The 18213-nt window shown below is 40.3% G+C and overlaps 1 protein-coding gene across 1 annotated transcript in view; it reads left to right on the top strand.

The window, feature by feature from the left end:
- Nucleotides 1-208: 208 nt before the first annotated feature.
- PPA1 (inorganic pyrophosphatase 1) overlaps nucleotides 209-18213 on the top strand; it is a 31600-nt gene continuing 13595 nt past the window's right edge. Inside the window, exons 1-6 of the mRNA XM_020877416.2 lie at nucleotides 209-406; nucleotides 2624-2682; nucleotides 13207-13260; nucleotides 14084-14203; nucleotides 16179-16265; nucleotides 17119-17245. Of these exons, the coding sequence (XP_020733075.1) occupies nucleotides 343-406; nucleotides 2624-2682; nucleotides 13207-13260; nucleotides 14084-14203; nucleotides 16179-16265; nucleotides 17119-17245 (511 nt within the window). The 5' untranslated portion in view covers nucleotides 209-342. The remainder of the gene's footprint in view (nucleotides 407-2623; nucleotides 2683-13206; nucleotides 13261-14083; nucleotides 14204-16178; nucleotides 16266-17118; nucleotides 17246-18213) is intronic.

Raw genomic sequence — 18213 nt, 5'->3', positions numbered from 1 at the left:
ACCCTCCTGGGTCAGAGGCATAAAGCCCGCCAGGTCAGAAGGATCACGGCCAAAGCCGGCCGCCAGCCACGTGGCCCAGCCTGCTAGCTGAGCGGCGGTCAGCGGAGGCGTGGCCCGAGGGGGTGGAGCTAGGGCGCCGGGACTCTCCAGCTCTACGAAGTGCGCCTGCGTACGGGGTGGGCCGGAGCGCGCCAGCGGCGTTAAAGGCGGCTCCCCGCCCTGCTAGTCGCGCCAGTCTCCGCAGTGCGCAGGTCAGGAGCTCACTTCTTGTCATTCGGCGCCGCGTGCGGGCTTGTGGCTCCGTAGCAGCGGCGGCGGCGGCGGCGGCTGGTCTCCGGCAGGATGAGCGGCTTCAGCAGCGAGGAGCGCGCGGCGCCCTTCACCCTCGAGTACCGAGTCTTTCTCAGTGAGTGTCGGAGGCCCACGGCCCTTCCCTGCCAGCCCGCCCATTCATTCCCGGGCCCCGCTTCGGCTCCCGCTCCAGCAGCTGCGGCCCGCGCTCGGCTCGTTGTCCCGGGCGCCGGCCGGCCTCCTCCTCCGGTCCCGGGGACTTGGGCGGCGGGTCTGGGAGGGCCTGGCCCTCATTTCACACGTCCCGCTCGCGCGTCGGACGGCGTGAATAGGCGTTTCCCTTTCACACGCCCGATTGGACCTGAACCTGCGCCAGGCTAATTTTGCAGGTGTCCGGCTCAGGCAGTGTCTGATGGGAAAAGGAAACCACTGAGCCACCCTAAATAAGGTGTCTTGGGGTAAACTAATCCCCGTAAGAGGATTATTCAATTCGGAGGAACGGCGTTGGGGAGAGGAGGTGATGGTGCTGACATCCTAAAACCTTAATTCCTCCTCTGTAGCTCAGATTGTGGGGACCTGGAGGGGTCAAGTCCAGGCCCACGTCCTACAGACGGGGAAACTGAGGCCCGGATCAGGAGCGGTCAGTAGAGGACTGGACCGGTCCCTCTGAGGTCCCAGTGGCGCTTCTGTCTCCCTGACGCTTGGTTTCCCGTAGCCCTGATGCTGGAAAGATGCCTTATGAAACAGAAAGCTGTTCCCCTCCCATCAAACAGGTGACGTCAGTCGGGCAAGCATGAGTAAGAAAGTGCCAAATTTTGGCCCCTGGGCCGGGGGATCGCGTCTAAGGGGTACCCACCCAAAGTCTGCATTTAAAGGCTGCAGGCTCCGCTTTCCTTTTGCCTCCTAGGTGGGGGAAAGCTATCTCTTGTTTATCTTTATCTTCTTACCACCCCCCCCCCCCCTTCCAAGATTATTAGAGAGAACGGAGGCGTTTCTGTTTCAACTGCTTCACTATTTTGTTCCAAAGAAAATGGGCAGGTGCCTTGAGTTCTATGAGCTCCTGGTATGAAGAGCAGTGAAGAGACGGGAAGAGGGGATACATGGTTAATACTGAAAGAACAAAGCTCCTAGCCTGAAGTAGCCTGGTGTTAGAGGAAAAGGAAAGTGAGCTGCTAAGTTCCACAACTAGTCGAAGTTTAGACTGCCATTTAAAATCCAAAAAAGTGTGGGACCACCCACACCCATTTTATGAATTTTGGGAATCAGCAACAAGGGCAGTGCAGAAAACTTTGACAAATAATTCACTGAGCAGTTTTTCTGCAGTTAATGTTGGCTCCAGAATTTCTCTGCAGGAGGGACTTAGAGAAGTGACTCTAGTTTGAAGGTTTGGGGATGATTAGGGTAATTGTTTTCAAGTTACAGTTTCAAGTTACAGTTTACAGAAGAAAAACAATTTTTACTCAAATTATGCATAGGTAGTGAGTACTATATAATTTTAATTTAAAAAAATTATAGACTTCTTAGCTTCCTTCTTTAATAGGAGAAGTTTTTACCTCTATAATGTTAATTTGCCAATCTTTTTAAAACTGATAGTGGGTTGGATCACAAGTCATTGTTGACCCTGAAGAGTCATTGGGGGTGGTCACTGCTCCATTTTTCCTATTCCACCTTGATTTTTAATCATGAAGGAATGCAATGTGGACTAAGCCTTAGGTTTCCTAAAGAATAGTGAGGAAGTTTTAGAAGTACTTTTTGATATGGTAGCTAGTTCTCTGGAATACAGAAATTGCCTGTTAAAGTGTTGTTACAACTAGATTATCCTTAAGAAAAATTATAATCTCAGATGGCTCTGTCTCCCTGGAAACACCACTTAAAGCAACATGGTTTATAATTTGACAAATTGGTCCCCTCCCTTCTCCCTGAACCCAGGTATGTCATTAGCTCTGTTAACTGATGAAAGATCAAACAATTTGCTTGCCTTTTGTATACCAGACACTGCAGACAGGCTCTGGGGTACCCAGGTTTGTAAAGCTGTCCCCACCCTCACCAGAGAGGTTAGTACCTTTTAGACCCCTAAGGAACAAGTAGAATGAAAACCTAACCTGGTCTTGGAGCAGTCAAGTATAAAACCAGTTTCTCTGGGGTGGGAATAAAATCTGGTGAGTGGTGTTGATTATGGGGAGGAGAGGGTATGTGGGATATCTCTGTACCTTTTTCTCAATTTTATTGTAAATCTAAACATTCTCTTAAAGTCTTGAAAAATGTGTACTTCATGCATCTGGAAATGTAGTTAATCAATAAAAGTAATAATATTTTCTAATTGATTTTGCAGAAAATGAAAAAGGACAATATATCTCTCCATTTCATGATATTCCAATTTATGCAGATAAGGTAAGACCTCATTCTCTGACCATAGTCTCTTTGCTCAGCTCAGTTAGTTTGACATGGGGATTTTCTTATATGTCTTAACAAGTGCTTAAAATGCCTCATTGTGCTACGAGTTAAAGGTGCATTGACTAAAAAGGAGACTGTCTTCGATTCCGATTTTTTGGTTAGAAGAAGCAGCTATAATTTGGAGAAGGAGTAGAGGAACAGAAACAAATGTATTAAACCTGCCTGGGTTTTAAAAAAAACCACCAGAATTGCTGGTAACTCTTTTAGTTTTTATTTTCATTTTCGCCTTTTTATATTTCCTAATCTTTTTGCAAAGGGCGTGTATTATTTGTGCAAATTTAAATGGTTTTTTTTTTTTCCAAAGCCATTGCTTGTTTTATGCTCCCTCCCAATAGGACAAGTTTATCCTATACATATTTAGGAACTGACACAAGGACAAATATCTGATTCTTTTTATACCTTTAAGGTTTTTTTTTTATTCAGCCAGGAAATTTGACCCACATTGAGTGCAAATCGTTTAGATGTTAATACGTAATACCTGTGAATATCTCATTCCAGTGTTTGTCTAGAATAATAAAGATGAAATCTTATCCTTATGTGTGCTGAGTCTTACTTTTTTTCTATGCTGGACTATCAGAAATAGGTAAGTTCATTGTACTTCTATCAGGAAGATTGCTACAGTTCTGTCCTGACACTTGGACGCTGGCAGAAAATCTAATCTTGTGTGTTGCTTCTGAGTAGCCTGCCTGAGCTGGGCTCTAACTGGAGGCATTGGAGCAAACAGCTCAAGGCCAATTATGTGGTATAGTTACAGGAGAGACCTCTAATTGGCATGTGTTCTCTCCAGTGGGATTCTCCAAGCTGTACTTATTTAGAACCTTTTAATTTGTTACATCTGATTTCCTGGGAGTTGATATGAACTGCAGAATCCTTCTTTCCTCTTGAATTGGCATCGTTTGGTTGACTTGGCATCATTTGGTTGGCTTGAATTGTCTTGTATAATTAGTAATCAAAGTACTTTGCAGTTACATTTCAGACCATTTTGAATAATCAAGAGGTATAAAATGATGACCCTAAGTTTATTGATACCTTGGCATACAGATGTAGTAAGGAAGGAAACCATTTTCTTGACATATAGCTGGGTTTTTTGTTTTTTTGTGTGTGTGTGTGTGTGTGTATGTTCATAGCATCTTAGCCTGTTCGGGTTGCTGTAACAAAATACCTAGACTGGGTAGCTTATAAAGAGCAGAAATTTGTTGCTTGCAGTTCTGAAGGCTGGGAGGCTGAGATCAGGGTGCCAGCATGGCTGGGCAAGGGCCCTTTTCTGGTCACAGAGTTCTAGCTGTTTATGTGGTGGAAGGATCTGGGGGTCTCCCTGGAGCCTCTTTTATAAGGCACTGATCCCAATCACGAGGATTCCACCCTTATGTCTTAAGCATTTCCCAAAGGTCACACCTACTGTCCCATCACTTTTGAGGGTTAAGATTCCAACATACGAGTTTTGGAGGGACAGAAACATTTAGCCCATAGCTGTAAGTTGTTGGACAATATTCTAGCCAAGGACCAGAAAAATCATAGCAGTTATGGTGCCTAATCTTGTTCCTGCTGCAAGTTATCCCAAAATAGGAACTGAGATTACCTTTTGATGTTGTGTAAAACATCTTCACTCTGGTTACCCTGCAACTCTTTGATGTCTTACACAGGACTGGTTGTATGTATAATCTGGGATTATGCAAGTGAAGAGTCCGCCTTTGTACCATCCTGGTGGTGGTGGTGGTGGTGTAGTTGCTAAATCATGTCTGACTCTTGCAACCCTGTGGGCTGTATGTTGCCCACTAGGCTCCCCTGTCCATGGGATTTCCCAGGCAAGAATACTGGAGTGGTTTGGTATTTCCTTCTCCAAGGGATCTTCCCCACCCAGAGATTGAACCTCATCTCCTGCATTGCAGGCGGTCTCCTGCAGTGCAGGAGATTCTATACCTCTGAGCCAGTAGGGAAGCCCTTTGTACTATCCTGGGCTCGCTCAAAAGCACAAGTTCTTGCAGTGACAATGGATTTCACCAGTGGTCCAGACCTCTGTGAACTCAGGACTCCTGCCTTAGAGGCAGGAAACAGTCCTTTCTTTTTGTTTGTTTTTAAGGAAGTTTAGTCTATACAAAACTTGGGTGTGGTACACATAACTTATTTTGGATTCTAGCCTAAATAAAAGATCTGATTAATTCCACTGGTTACAGAAGAGTGTGAATTTTTTGGGGGGGTTAGGAAATTCAGTATGATTAAGTAAATACATTTCTGTGTGGGTACACATAGACTTTAATGTGCCCTGCAGTTTGAGGGATTATAACGAGGGAATGTGCCTTTAACACAGCTCATCTCTATAAGGAAAAAATGCCCAAAGGCTTGTATTTTACTCCACATCAGGACCTTTCAATGTAGATAGAATTTGGGAATTCTGGGATGGTCCAGTGCTTAAGACTCCTGCTTCAACTATAGGAGGCATGGGTTTGATCCCTGGTTGGGGAAGTAAGATTCTGCATGCTATATGGCAAGGCCAAAAAAAAAAAAATGCGGACAGTAAGTATTTGATTTCCTATTATGTGTCATTAGATAATTGATCCAGCCAGTTCTGGAAATCTTTGTGACTCGGATACCCTACTTGGTTATTTCCAAATCCACTGGGTGAAAGTGAAAGAGGGACTCACTGGATATTTAATTGTAGGGATATCCTTTGCTCTGGGTCCATTTTGGGATCAAATATAAAAACATGTGTAGCTCAAAGTGTATTCTGACTTAAAACTTCTGAGATAACAGAAAATTTAAGTATCCAGAACATAATCAGAATAAACAGTGTGAAGCACTGGGTAGGTTAAAAAGCTTTATCAAAATCAAGCTTTATCAAAATCTTAAAGTGCTCAAGTATCATGAGTTGATGTTCTAATTTTAGAAGTTTGGTATCTTCTATTCCATATAATAAACTTCTATGTTAAACACCAGTTATAACCATGTAGGCTTCTTTAATGTTTTTCAGGTGACTGTTGGGAGAATATGTAAAGATGGAACTTTTCACCTTTAAAAAAAAGCCAAGCTTCTAGTCAAATGGGTGGTTGCTCCAGAAATTGAACAGGATATTTTCTGCAGTTGTGTACCTTTCTTAACTTTTTAAAGATACTGTCTTACTATACCTGAAATTTCTAGAGGAGATATGCCACCCCAGTGGATGCTTTTTAGATTATTGTTGACCCTTGAGCAATGTGGGGGTAAGGCCCCTACTGACTTATGATTTACAGTTGGCCCCCTGTATTCCTCCCTATCTGGGGATTCAATTGACAGATCATGTAGTTCTGTAGTATTTACTATTGAAAAACATCCATGTATAAGTGAACCTACACACTTCAAACCCAAAGTGGTGTTCCAAGGGTCAGTGGTACTCACTTCCTTACAGGGTTTGCTTTGTTTTGAATTTTCTGTTTGTTTTTATATTCAGTTTTATAAATGAAACTTTAAAGAATGTCACTAAATTAATAATTTAAATACTGTTCCTCTTCTCCAACATTATATGTATATAGACTGGTTGGAGTTTTGTGTTTCCCAAACCAAAGTTTGAACTGGGAACATAGATGAAAAGTGATAACAATTGAAACTTAATTGGCATGTCGTAACTGAGAATAAATTTCCTATTTTTTTCCCCCTCAGATGAGCTTTAAGATGGCTAAATTTTAAAAACAGGTATCCTGACCATAATCTCTGGTTTATCAATTTTGTCAAAAAGGTAGAGTTTGTAAAACAAACTTAAAACAGACTCATATAAAGAGAACAAACTCGTGGTTGCCTGAACAGGGATGAGGGAAATAGTTATGGGAGATTGAGGTACAATCTTCCAGTTATAAAATAAGTTATGGGGATGTAGTATAGCATGGGGAATATAGTCAATAATATTGTGATCACTTTTGTATGGTGACAGATGACAACTAGTCTTATCATGGTGATGATTTTATAATGTATATAAATATCAAATCACCATGCGGTACTCCTGAAACTCGTATTTTAAGTCCATTATATGTCAATCAAAAAAATAAGTAAAAAGAAAAAATTTTTTGGATGGATTTGACTAAAAAGTTGTGATGATTAAATATTCATGTAATGTGCATTCATAATGCCTGGCTTATACGGTCTCAATAGACAATAACAAAAAAACACACAAAAAACCCCCACAATAGGATGATGATGTTGACCACAATGACTGGTTCTGTCTGAAGCCTTTCAGAGCTCTATTGTAGAAAGATCACTGAACTGGGAGTAAGAAACCTTGGTTTTAGTCGTGGTTTTGCCACTAACTAGCTTGGTCACATTGAGCAAGTTGCTTCACCTCTGAGCACTGTTGGTCTTAGTGGGTGTTTTAGATTACATTTAGCACTATGCTAAAGCCCTTATGTGGATTATCTCCTTTAGCTGACATTCCAATCTCCAAGCTGGGTTCTTTCATTAACTTAGTTGTCCAGGATTACCAACCAGCATTCATAAGCATCAGTGGCAGAATGCAAACCCAGGTATTAGAACCTGTCATGTTAACCATTGAGCCACACTGGCTCAAGTGAGAATGGGTGGTGGATTTTCTTCTGTGTTTTTTGGTATTTTCCAGATTTTCTACAGTTTATATCTCTTTGATATTTATAAAGAAAAAGGGGCGGGGCAGAAAAAAAAAAAAGACTTCAGCTTTCTGTCTCTATGAATTCAACTTCTCTAGATACCTCATCTGAGTGGAATCATAGAGTAATTTGTCTTTTTGTGACTGGCTTATTTCACTTAGCATAACGTCCTCAGGGCTCCTCCCTGTAGTGACATGTGTCAGCATTTCTTTCCTTTTTAAAGCTGAATGGTATTCTGTTGTATGTACATACCACATTTTGCCTATCCGTTCTTCCCTTGACGGACACTTGGATGCTTCTGCATTTTGGCTATTGTGAACAATGCTGCCACGAACACGGGTGCACAGGTCTCTTCAAGACCTGCTTTCACTTCTGGGGGTGCGGCGGTATATACCCAGAAGTGGAATTGCTAGATCATATGGTAATTCTATTTTTAATTTTTTGAGGAGCCACCATCCATCCTGTTTTCCACAGTGGCTATACCATTTTACATTCCTATCGACAGTGCATAAGAGTTCCAAATACAATGCATAATGTTTTAACAGAAAAAGTGTTGTTTTTTTCCTCCAGTAGCAGTGGAGTGATTGGTTGAATTTCTCATATCAGTTGCCCTGAAAATCCTGAGTATCATCGTGTACCTTGTGGCAGCTCCCTGAACTGTAGACATGGTGTCTAGGAGAAACGAACTGTCCTTTACTAGTAGTTCCTTCTAAAGAATAAGAACATCCCCCTTTTTAAATATCAAGATAATTGAAAAACACCCTCTTTTGATAATAATCAATGGGGAAAGTAGTGACTGAAAGTTATTACACATTCATTGCTTTAAAAAAAGATACAGTAATCACTACAGTAGCTACCTACACTTGAAAATATGCTAAACATTCATTTTACATCATCCCTCACCTAGATGTGTGGACTTCAGGCTATAGCCTGAGACCTGTAAGCTAAGTGATATGTGCAGAAATCCGAACTCTTAGGGAGTTGAAAAAGCTTGAAATCTGTTCACTGTATCTGACACAAAATAGCGGTGCTCAATACATATCTGTTGATGAAAAAAATGAATGAATGGTCTCTGAGGCTTCTTGCAGGATACTCCTTGTTATTTTTGGCTCAGCTAACTTCTAAGAAGTACCAAACCTTCAGGCTTTCAGAGCTCTTCTGTTTTCAGTAGTTTTTTCCTGAAAGATGTTCTGTTTCCTGTAATGTTGTTTCTTTCTCTTTCTCTTTCTCTTTCTTTCCTTCTACATTCGTAATAGTTTATGTAGGTTTGTAATGTTAGATAATGTGGTTTTTGAGGATCTCTATGTATTTATCATTTAGTAAAGCATTCAATGTATTTTCCAAACTTTGAATCAATGGTTTTTATTCACTCCTTTTTTTTTAACTTGAGGCGTTTTATTCATTTGTTGATATTTTAAAAGACTAGCCAGTATCCCAGACTTAGAACAAACTCTGGTCTCCAGGAAGTAAGAATGAGGAGAGGAGATAGTTAGGGAGTTTGGGGTCACATGTACACACTGCTATATTTAAAATGGATAACCAACAAGGTCCTACTGTATAGCATAGGGAACTCTGCTCAATGTTAGGTGGCAGCCTGGATGGGAGGGCAGTTTGGAGGAAAATGGACAAATTTGTACGTATGGCTGAGTCTCTTTGTTGTCCGCCTGAAGCTATCACAATATTGTTAATCAGCTATACTTTAATACAAAATAAAGTTAAAAAAAAAAAGCCAGTTTCCTTGGTGTTCTGGTCTCAGGTGATCTTTTCATGTAGTAACAGCTCCATCTTGCGGACCTTAAGGGTATTACTACTGTTCGCTTTTAAGTTCTGACTTGTTTGCAGATGTGCAGATCTTTCATTTTGACACCTGAGGCATAGATGTGGTGCTAGCTACTAGATGCTTCCAATGAGTAGGATGACATGTAATCACACATTGAGTCTGAGGTTTCCTACCCATGAATAATGTGTTACTTTTTCTAAACCACACAGTTATGACTTCAGGGATAGAGCAGTTTTCTGAGTCCTGGATTTAAATAATGCCTCCATTTTGGCGGCTTCGGTGGTAACTCAGCTAGTGAAAAAATCAGCTTGCAATGCAGGAGACCCTGGTTCGATCCCTGGGTTGGGAAGATCCCCTGGAGGAGGGCATGGCGAACCACTCCAGTATTATGGCCTGGAGAATCCCCATGGACAGAGGAGCCAGGTGGGCTGCAGTCCATGGGTTTGCAAAGAGTTGGATGTGACTGAGCGAGTAAGCACAGCATAGCACCATTCTTTGGGTTTTTTATGTTGTATAGAGTAGGTGTCGGAAGGCTTGGAGCAGAAACTGAGGAATACTGTAGTCTCCCTTAGTTTGACCAAGAACTTAAATAAGTGACATAAGTTTTAGCCTCTTGAATATAAATCTGTGTAGCTTTCTGCTTAGCCAAAGTAGCAGCAAGGTAATTACTGTCTGGAAATCTTTGGCTTATTTCATGTACTGATTGTATCAGTCCCTGTTTTTTGATGCAAAGTAGCAAAGAAGTAATTCTAATAAGTATGTCACTAAGTGATTTTCATTTTAAATCATTGTTTAAAATATGCATTTTTAAAAAGTAATGGCAGATTTGGCATCATGTGTGCCCTTTTATAGAAGTTTTAAACTGAAAAACTGCATTTAAAATTTTATTCCTTGGTAAAAAATAATTTTATGATTATTTAAAGCATAGTTTTACTTAGAGATTCTATTTCAAGGTGATACTTGACTCTGGTGTACAAAGGAGGTAACAAAATGTGGTTTTTCTTTAATTGGGTTTTTAGACAGTAAGCATCTGAGATTTTTTTAAAAAATATATCATTCAATTTCAAATAGTCAATTTAAGGCTGTAAACTGATTACAGTAGAACTGTCATTGGTTAAAACATTTTTGGAGCATAGTATTTTATCTTCATAGTATTTTATATGCAGAATACTATAAAATACTTCATAGTATTTTATATACAGAATATATATAATATTATATACCAAATATACATAGTATTTTATATATAGAATACAATAAAATAGTTCATAGTATTTTATATACAGAAGAGCCATGTAAAAAAGATCTTCATGACCCAGATAACCATGATGGTGTGATCACTTACCTAGAGCCAGACATCCTGGAATGCAAAGTCAAGTGGGCCTTAGGAAGCATCACTACAAACAAAGCTAGTGGAGGTGATGAATTCCAGTTGAGCTATTTAAAATCCTAAAAGAGGATGCTGTTAACGGGCTGTACTTAGTATATACCAGCAAATTTGGAGAACTCAGCAGTGGCCACGGGACTGGAAAAGGTCAGTTTTCATTCCAATCCCAAAGAAAGGCAATGCCAAAGAATGCTCAAACTACTGCACAATTGCACTCATCTCACACACTAGCAAAGTAATGCTCAAAATTCTCCAAGACAGGCTTCAACAGTACGTTAACTGTAACTTCCAGATGTTCAAGCTGCTTTTAGAAAAGGCAGAGGAACCAGGGATCAAATTGCCAACATCTGTCGGATCATCGAAAAAGCAAGAGAGTTCCAGAAAAACATCTACTTCTGCTTTTTTGACTATGCCTAATCCTTTGACTGTGGATCACAACAAACTGGAAAATTCTGAAAGAGATGGGAATACTAGACCACCTGACCTGTCTCCTGAGAAATCTGTATGCAGGTCAAGAAGCAACAGTTAGAACTGGACATGGAACAACAGACTGGTTCAAAATTGGGAAAGGAGTATGTCAAGGCTGTATATTGTCACTCAAAATTTAACTTATATATACAGAGTATATCATACTAAATGCCAGGCTGGGTGAATCACAAGCTGGAATCAAGATTGCCAGGAGAAATATCAATAACCTCAGATATGCACATGACACCACCCTTATGGCAGAAAGCAAAGAACTCAAGAGCCTCTTGATGAAAGTGAATGAGGAGAGTGAAAACGTTGGCTTAAAGCTCAACATTCAGAAAACTAAGATCATGGCATCTGGTCCCATCACTTCATGGCAAATAGATGGGGAAACAGTAAGAGACTTTATTTTTGGGGGCTCCAAAATCACTGTAGATGGTGACTGCAGCCCTGAAATTAAAAGATGCTTGCTCCTTGGAAGAAAAGCTATGACCAACCTAGATAGCTTATTAAAAAGCAGAGACATTACTTTGCCAACAAAGGTCAAAGCTATTGTTTTTCCAGTAGTCATGTATGGATGTGAGAGTTGGCCTATAAAGAAAGCTGAGCACTGAAGAATTGATGCTTTTGAACTGTGGCATTGGAGGAGACTCTTGAGTCACTTGGTCTCCAGGGAGATCCAACCAGTCAATCCTAAAGGAAGTCAGTCCTGAATATTCATTGGAAGGACTGGTGCTGAAGCTGAAACTCCAATACTTTGGCCAACTGATGCAAAGAACTGACTCATTGGAAAAGACCCTGATGCTGGGAAAGATTGAAGGTAGGAGGAGAAGGGGATGACAGAGGATGAGATGATTGGATGGCATCATCAACTCGATGGACATGAGTTTGAGCAAGCTCCTGGATTTGGTGATGGACAGGGAAGCCTGGAGTGCTGCAGTCCATGGGATCTGAAAGAGTTGGACACAACTGAACAACTGCACTGAACTGATTTTATCTTCAGTGTCCAGCTTCTTGTCTTTTTGAGGAGTACCTGATTTTTTAAAAAGGGCTTCCCTTGTGGCTCAGCTGGTAAAGAATCCGCCTGTAGTGTGGGAGTCCTGGGTTTAATCCCTGGGTTGGGAAGATCCCCTGGAGAAGGGAAAGGCTAACCACTCCAGTTCTGGCCTGGGGGATTCCATGGACAGTACAGTCGATGGGGTCGCGAAGAGTTGGACATGACTGAGTGACTTTCAGTGATTTTTAAAAAAGACAAAAAGTTTGACACTGAAAGTAAAATAACTATGTTCCAAAAATATTTTAACCATACCTGATTTTTATTTTATTTTTTTATTTTTTCATACCTGATTTTTAAAAGGGCTTCTCTCTCTGGTGGCTCAGATGGTGAAGTATCTGCCTGCCATGCAGGACACCTGAGTTTGATCCCTGGGTTGGGAAAATCCCCTGGACAAGGGAATGGCAACACGTTCTAATATTCTTGCCTCTAGAATCCCATGGACAGAGCATCCTGACGAGCTACAGTCCATGGGGTCACAAAGAGTCGGACATGACTGAGCAACTAACATTTCACTTTGTATTTTATCTCCAGTGCCAAATTTCTTGTCTTTTGAGGAGTACCTGATTTTTAAAATCAGCCAAATTGGGGCTTCCCTGGTGGCTCAGTGGTAAAGAATCTGCCTGCCAGTGCAGGAGACGTGGGTTTGATTCGTGGCCCAGGAAGGTCCCACATGCTGTGGAGCAACTAAGCCCGTGCACCACAGCTTCTGAGCCTGTACTCTAGCGCCCGGGATCCTCCATGACTGAGCCCCTGTGCCTGGAGCCCGTGCTCTGCAAAAGCAGAAAGCCGGAGCACCACAGCTAGAGAGTCGCTGCCACTCACTGCAACTAGAGAAAAAGCCCTTGCAGCAATGCAGACCCAGCACAGCCAAAAATAAATAAAATTATTTTTAAAAACAGCAAAATTGGGAGAATAATGTGGGTAATCAAGCTGATTGATTTTGTCTGTTCTGATTTGGGGTTTGTCTTATAAACCGCCTGTTAAGATAGAAGCTCCAAAAGCATTTTGAGTAATTGCACTGTCGCTGGAGGAAATGCATGGAGATGGTTGCTTTGAAGATGGCCCTCCTCAGAGATACAAGTTCTGCTATGTTTAAAACTGTGTTCTTTATAGGAACATTCTTTCCACTGAAGTAAGAGGACAGATGAGCCCCAGTGACCCTCTGCCCTTTTCTGTGTTTCAGGAAGTGTTTCACATGGTGGTTGAAGTGCCACGCTGGTCGAATGCAAAAATGGAGGTATGTTTCACCTTTGCTCGTCAGATAGAGGATATCAGTTTTGATCTGGTCACACCGGTTTGCTCAAGGGTTAAACAGCTAAAGTCCAAGGTTGTGGTCTTTCTAGTCCCAATTGATTTTCCATTTGTATCTCCCCTTGCCTGCCTGTCTTCCTTCTGTGCCCCAACTAAACTCAACCATTTACTGTGTGCAAATATGCTACACTTTTTCCTTTCCTACGCCTTTGCTTCTGGCACTCCCCAAACTGAGAATCACCTTTTTCTCTTCTGTCTTCTTTTTAATTCCTTTGTTGACTCCTCCATGTACTCAACAGGCTTGCTTCAGTCAGCCCAGCCATAAAAATAATTTTATTGGAATTTCTGTCACATTGTATTAATTTATTCTGATGACACCTAATAAATTTGGCTTTTTGTTGTGGATATCCATAATATTTGCTATCACCTAAGCTTTTTGACAGTAATAAAACTTCACATGTATTAGACAAATATTTGAATAATTCTAAATGCTTTAAAGGAAAGCTGAAGTTAGATATTTTCTCAAATGTTAGGATTTATTCTAGCTGATATTTTACTTTTTGCTTTCTGGAATTCAGAAAAAAGTAAATGTTCTTTTTCCCATCTTGTTCATTCCTGTGTACCTCAAATAAATTTTCCACTTACAGGCTGATTATGATGAGACTTTTATTTTAAATTATGAAAGTGTTCAGGGTAAAAATATGTCATGAAAGTGGAACTAGGGGATGCCTATTTCATAATTCCTTAAATTCCTATTTGAAAAGTATTTCACATACAAATATACAATGATTTGAAATTTTTTGTTTCAGATTGCTACAAAGGACCCTTTAAACCCAATTAAGCAAGATGTGAAGAAAGGAAAACTCCGTTATGTTGCAAATCTGTTCCCTTATAAAGGGTATATCTGGAACTACGGTGCCATCCCTCAGGTCTGTCTCTGTGCAGTTGTGAGAAATGTACTTTTCAGCTTAGCTTACAAAAATTTAACCTACTACTTAAAGAAAAGACTTAAATACCTACAAAAAGTTTTTCCTATAGTAGATTATAAATTATGGGGGGTAATTAACTCATTTTAATACTTCCTTAAATAACTTATTTTCAAGATAAACTAAAAGGTAATTATTTCACATTTGAAAGTTTGTTCTTCTCTGAAATATCTATTTTTTTTAACATGGACTGGTTATAAACTACACAAATTCTTTCATTACAGGTTGAGTAGCAGATCTATTGAGAAACTAGAGCTTAAAAGCACTGATTTTTTTTTGCACCACCTAGAAGAGGGTACAAATCCTAAGTCTGCCACTTTCTAGATTTTCTAACTTCCTTCTGCTTCTTCCTTCCTGAGATGGTAATATTCCCCCTTGAAATATTCCTAGTGCATAGCTCATGTGGCTGTTTGAGGAATCAAGCACTTAGAACGTGGCACATGGAAGTTCTTACAGCTGTTGACTTTTATCTCTATCATCCAGATTTCTCCTGCTTTGTGGTAAAGTAATAATGGAGTTCTGTTTTCCTAAACAGTCACCCCTTTGACATGAGGGGATATCTGCATTGTTTACCAATTTATCCCTAGCACAATAGCAGTGTGTATAGGCTCTTATTTCATATTTGAATAAAGAATCACTAGAATTCAGTATACATTACATGTATACTGAATTCTGGTTTGATTAAACCAACGCTGTGACACTTAAGATTTCTAAATATTCAATTTATTTTCTTCCTGCTGAAAAGTTTGTTTTTATTAACCATTAAGTCTACTAAGTGGAATCTACTGTGAAACAACCTGTAAGTTGCTAAAACATAGGGCAAACCCATCTAGCTTGTGAAGTGAAAGCTGCTCAGTTGTGTCCGACTCCTTGCGACCCCGTGGACTATACAGTCCATGGAATTCTCGAGGCCAGAATACTGGAGCGGGTAGCTGTTCCCTTCTCTAGAGGATCTTCCCCACCGAGGGATTGAACCCAGGTCTCCCGCATTACAGGCGGATTCCTTACCAGCCGAGCCGCAAGGGAAGCCCCATCTAGCTTGTGAGGTAATCACCAAGTAGAGCACTTCACCTTGTGCTTCAGCTGATTTACTGTTTAGCCTTGAAACGTCTTCCCACTGGGAAAGCATCGCTGAAATGCTTCATCCTCCTGTAGGTTGAATTTGGTCTTGTTGGGTCTGGTCTTCTTTTCCCCATCACTTTTATCTCCCTGCCTTTCCTCCAGCTGAGTAAGCAAACAAGTCCAAGAAATACGTTCCGGGTTGGGAGGGGAAAGAACCAAGCAGCAGCTGCACTTTAGACTGAACTTCCTGACGAGCACAGCCCATCCTTTCCCCTGCACCGTGCTCCGAGAGGACTCTCTCATAGTGTAGCAGGAAAGAAACCCAGCGATTTAAATTTTCAGCAAATCCTGATTAAACTTCTCATTCTTGATCCTGGCCAGTGATGACATTTTTGCCATCAGCACATGTCATTTCCATCTTGATATTACCACCTACCTAGCTCTGCTTGGAGACATCTTTTAAAGAAAGTCTAGTTAATAGAATAAGTACAAAGAGTTCACCAAAGCAGTTTTCTTTGAATACATTTTTAAGTGAACATCTGGGTCTACATTTGTGTTTGCATATTGTCTCAGTTATTAGATAGTTGGGTTTTTTCTGTTTAAAATAGGGTCATTATCCATTTTAAAGTTTAAATTTAGTTTAGCATTATGTGCTTAACAGGAGCCCAGCATTTAATTAAGATTATTGTGGTAGTTAAGGTATGAATAAAGGATTCATTTTAATGAGAAATAAATAGCTGAAGATTCCTATCTTTGCAGAAAGATCACGGATCTTTTAGTGCCAACATGATCCGCTTTTGTCGTTAACACATATAGGAATAATACACTCTTAAGTTTTATTTTTATTTTTTTTTAGACTTGGGAAGACCCAGGACACAATGACAAACACACTGGCTGTTGTGGTGACAATGACCCAATTGATGTGTGTGAAATTGGAAGCAAGGTAATAGAATCTGAAATATTTTTCTTTAATGTTGAGATGAGAGCAATGAAATCTACAAAATTCTTACTTTAAAAAACATTGTAAATAAAATATATGAATATCAGTGAAGTAATGATGTCTCTTTGGGTGATAAAAGCTTCCATTCCTTTCTAAGCATTTGTACAATATAATTTGTAATTTAAACCTAGCCTAGGAAGAGGTATATATTATATGCATGTGTGTGGAAGAACTGGACATGTTCTGCATTGCTTTAAAAGGCAGATGAGGAGTCAGTGGATAAAGAGTACCAGGAGGCAACAAGGCAAAACCTGCCTCAGGATTTGGAGTGACTAGTAAATTGGCCCCATAGGGGTTAAATAACCCCACATGTTGGGGGTTTATGGTAGGGATTCCTCTATCAAGTAGAGTTGCTCTAAGGTTCTAACTATGGTTATTTTCCTTTTTTTTTTTTAAGTGGTTATTTTCTTTATGATCTTTCCCAGCCTCAAGAAAAGAGTAAGCAACTGAAAAGAAAGTTGTCATTCAGTTGCTTAAGTCATAAAGTTCAGGCTTATTGTATGACTTTCCTAACTCAGTGACTTCTATAAAATAAAAAGGTAAGGAGGGTGCATTAAAATAGGTGTTTGAAACAAACTCTGGAGCACTTATTCTTCAGCACAAGCAATGACAACTTAAAAAACATGAATCACCCTCAACTCTGATAGGATTAGTGGACATAAAAATTGCTTACAGGAACCATCTTAAGTTTGTAGAAATTTGGCATCTTCCTCATTTCCTGTTATCCACCAAGTAAAACTGTTCTTCCAAAGTTTGATTCTGTAGTTTTGACCTAGCTGTGGTTTTTGACTCTCAGGTGTGTGCACGAGGGGAAATTATCAGAGTGAAAGTTCTGGGCATTCTGGCTATGATTGACGAAGGGGAAACTGACTGGAAAGTCATTGCCATTAATGTGGAAGACCCGGATGCAGCCAATTACAATGGTAAGAAAATATGTAGGGTCTGAGCCTTACCCAGTACCAGACCTAACCTGTAATGACAGAGTCGTTAAGCCTATGCCTTCAAGCTGTTAAAGGATGGAGGAGCAAAACATTTCACAGAGCATTGTGATTTCTGCTACTGAACTTGTGTGGTTAACTAAGTAAGCTTTCTCCTTCATTCCAGGAAAGAAGAAATCTGGTAGTTTGTCTCTCCTGTTTTCTTCTTTCCTTTTCCACATGCTAGCACTTACTTGCTGTATTTTAAAAAAAAATAAAAAAATTGAGATATACATGCCACATGTCATAAAATTCACCCTTTTAAGGTTTCCAATTCCATGGGTTTGATACATGCACTAAGCTGTTAACTGCCACCACTATCTGATTCTAGATCATTTTTACCATTCCAACAGAAAATCCCACCTGCATTAACAGTCACTCCGTATCCCCGCTTCCCTCAGGCCCTGGCAACCACCTACCTATTGCCTGTCTTTATGGATCTGCTTGATCGGAACATTTCACATAAATGGGATCACATGATATCTGACTTCCTTCACTTAGCATACTGTTTTCAGGGTTCATCTACATTGTAATGTGTATCAGTACTTTATCCCCCCCTTTTTTTGGTGGTAAAATTAACATAAAATTCACTCTCTTGACTATTTTAAAGTGTAGAATTCAGTGGCATTTAGTACATTCACAATGTTGTGCAACCATCACCACTTATTTCAGAACATTCTCATCATCCTGAAGGGAATCTCTGTACCTTTAAGTACTTAGTCACCCCCTGTTCCCTCCTCCTCCGAGGCCCCGACAGTCACTTACCTGTTTATGTCTGTGAATTTGCCTGTCCTGGATATTTCACATACATGGAATTGTAAAATATATGGCCTTCTGTGTCTGGTTTCTTTTTACTTAGGTTGTCTAGATTTATCTGTGTTGTATCATGTACCAGTACTTATTTTTTTAATGGC

The sequence above is a fragment of the Odocoileus virginianus genome, chromosome 7 (genome assembly GCF_023699985.2).
Source record: "Odocoileus virginianus isolate 20LAN1187 ecotype Illinois chromosome 7, Ovbor_1.2, whole genome shotgun sequence".
Taxonomy (NCBI): Eukaryota; Metazoa; Chordata; class Mammalia; order Artiodactyla; family Cervidae; genus Odocoileus; species Odocoileus virginianus.
The sequence above is the reverse complement of the archived record's forward strand: the minus strand, read 5'-3'. Positions and strand labels throughout refer to the sequence as shown.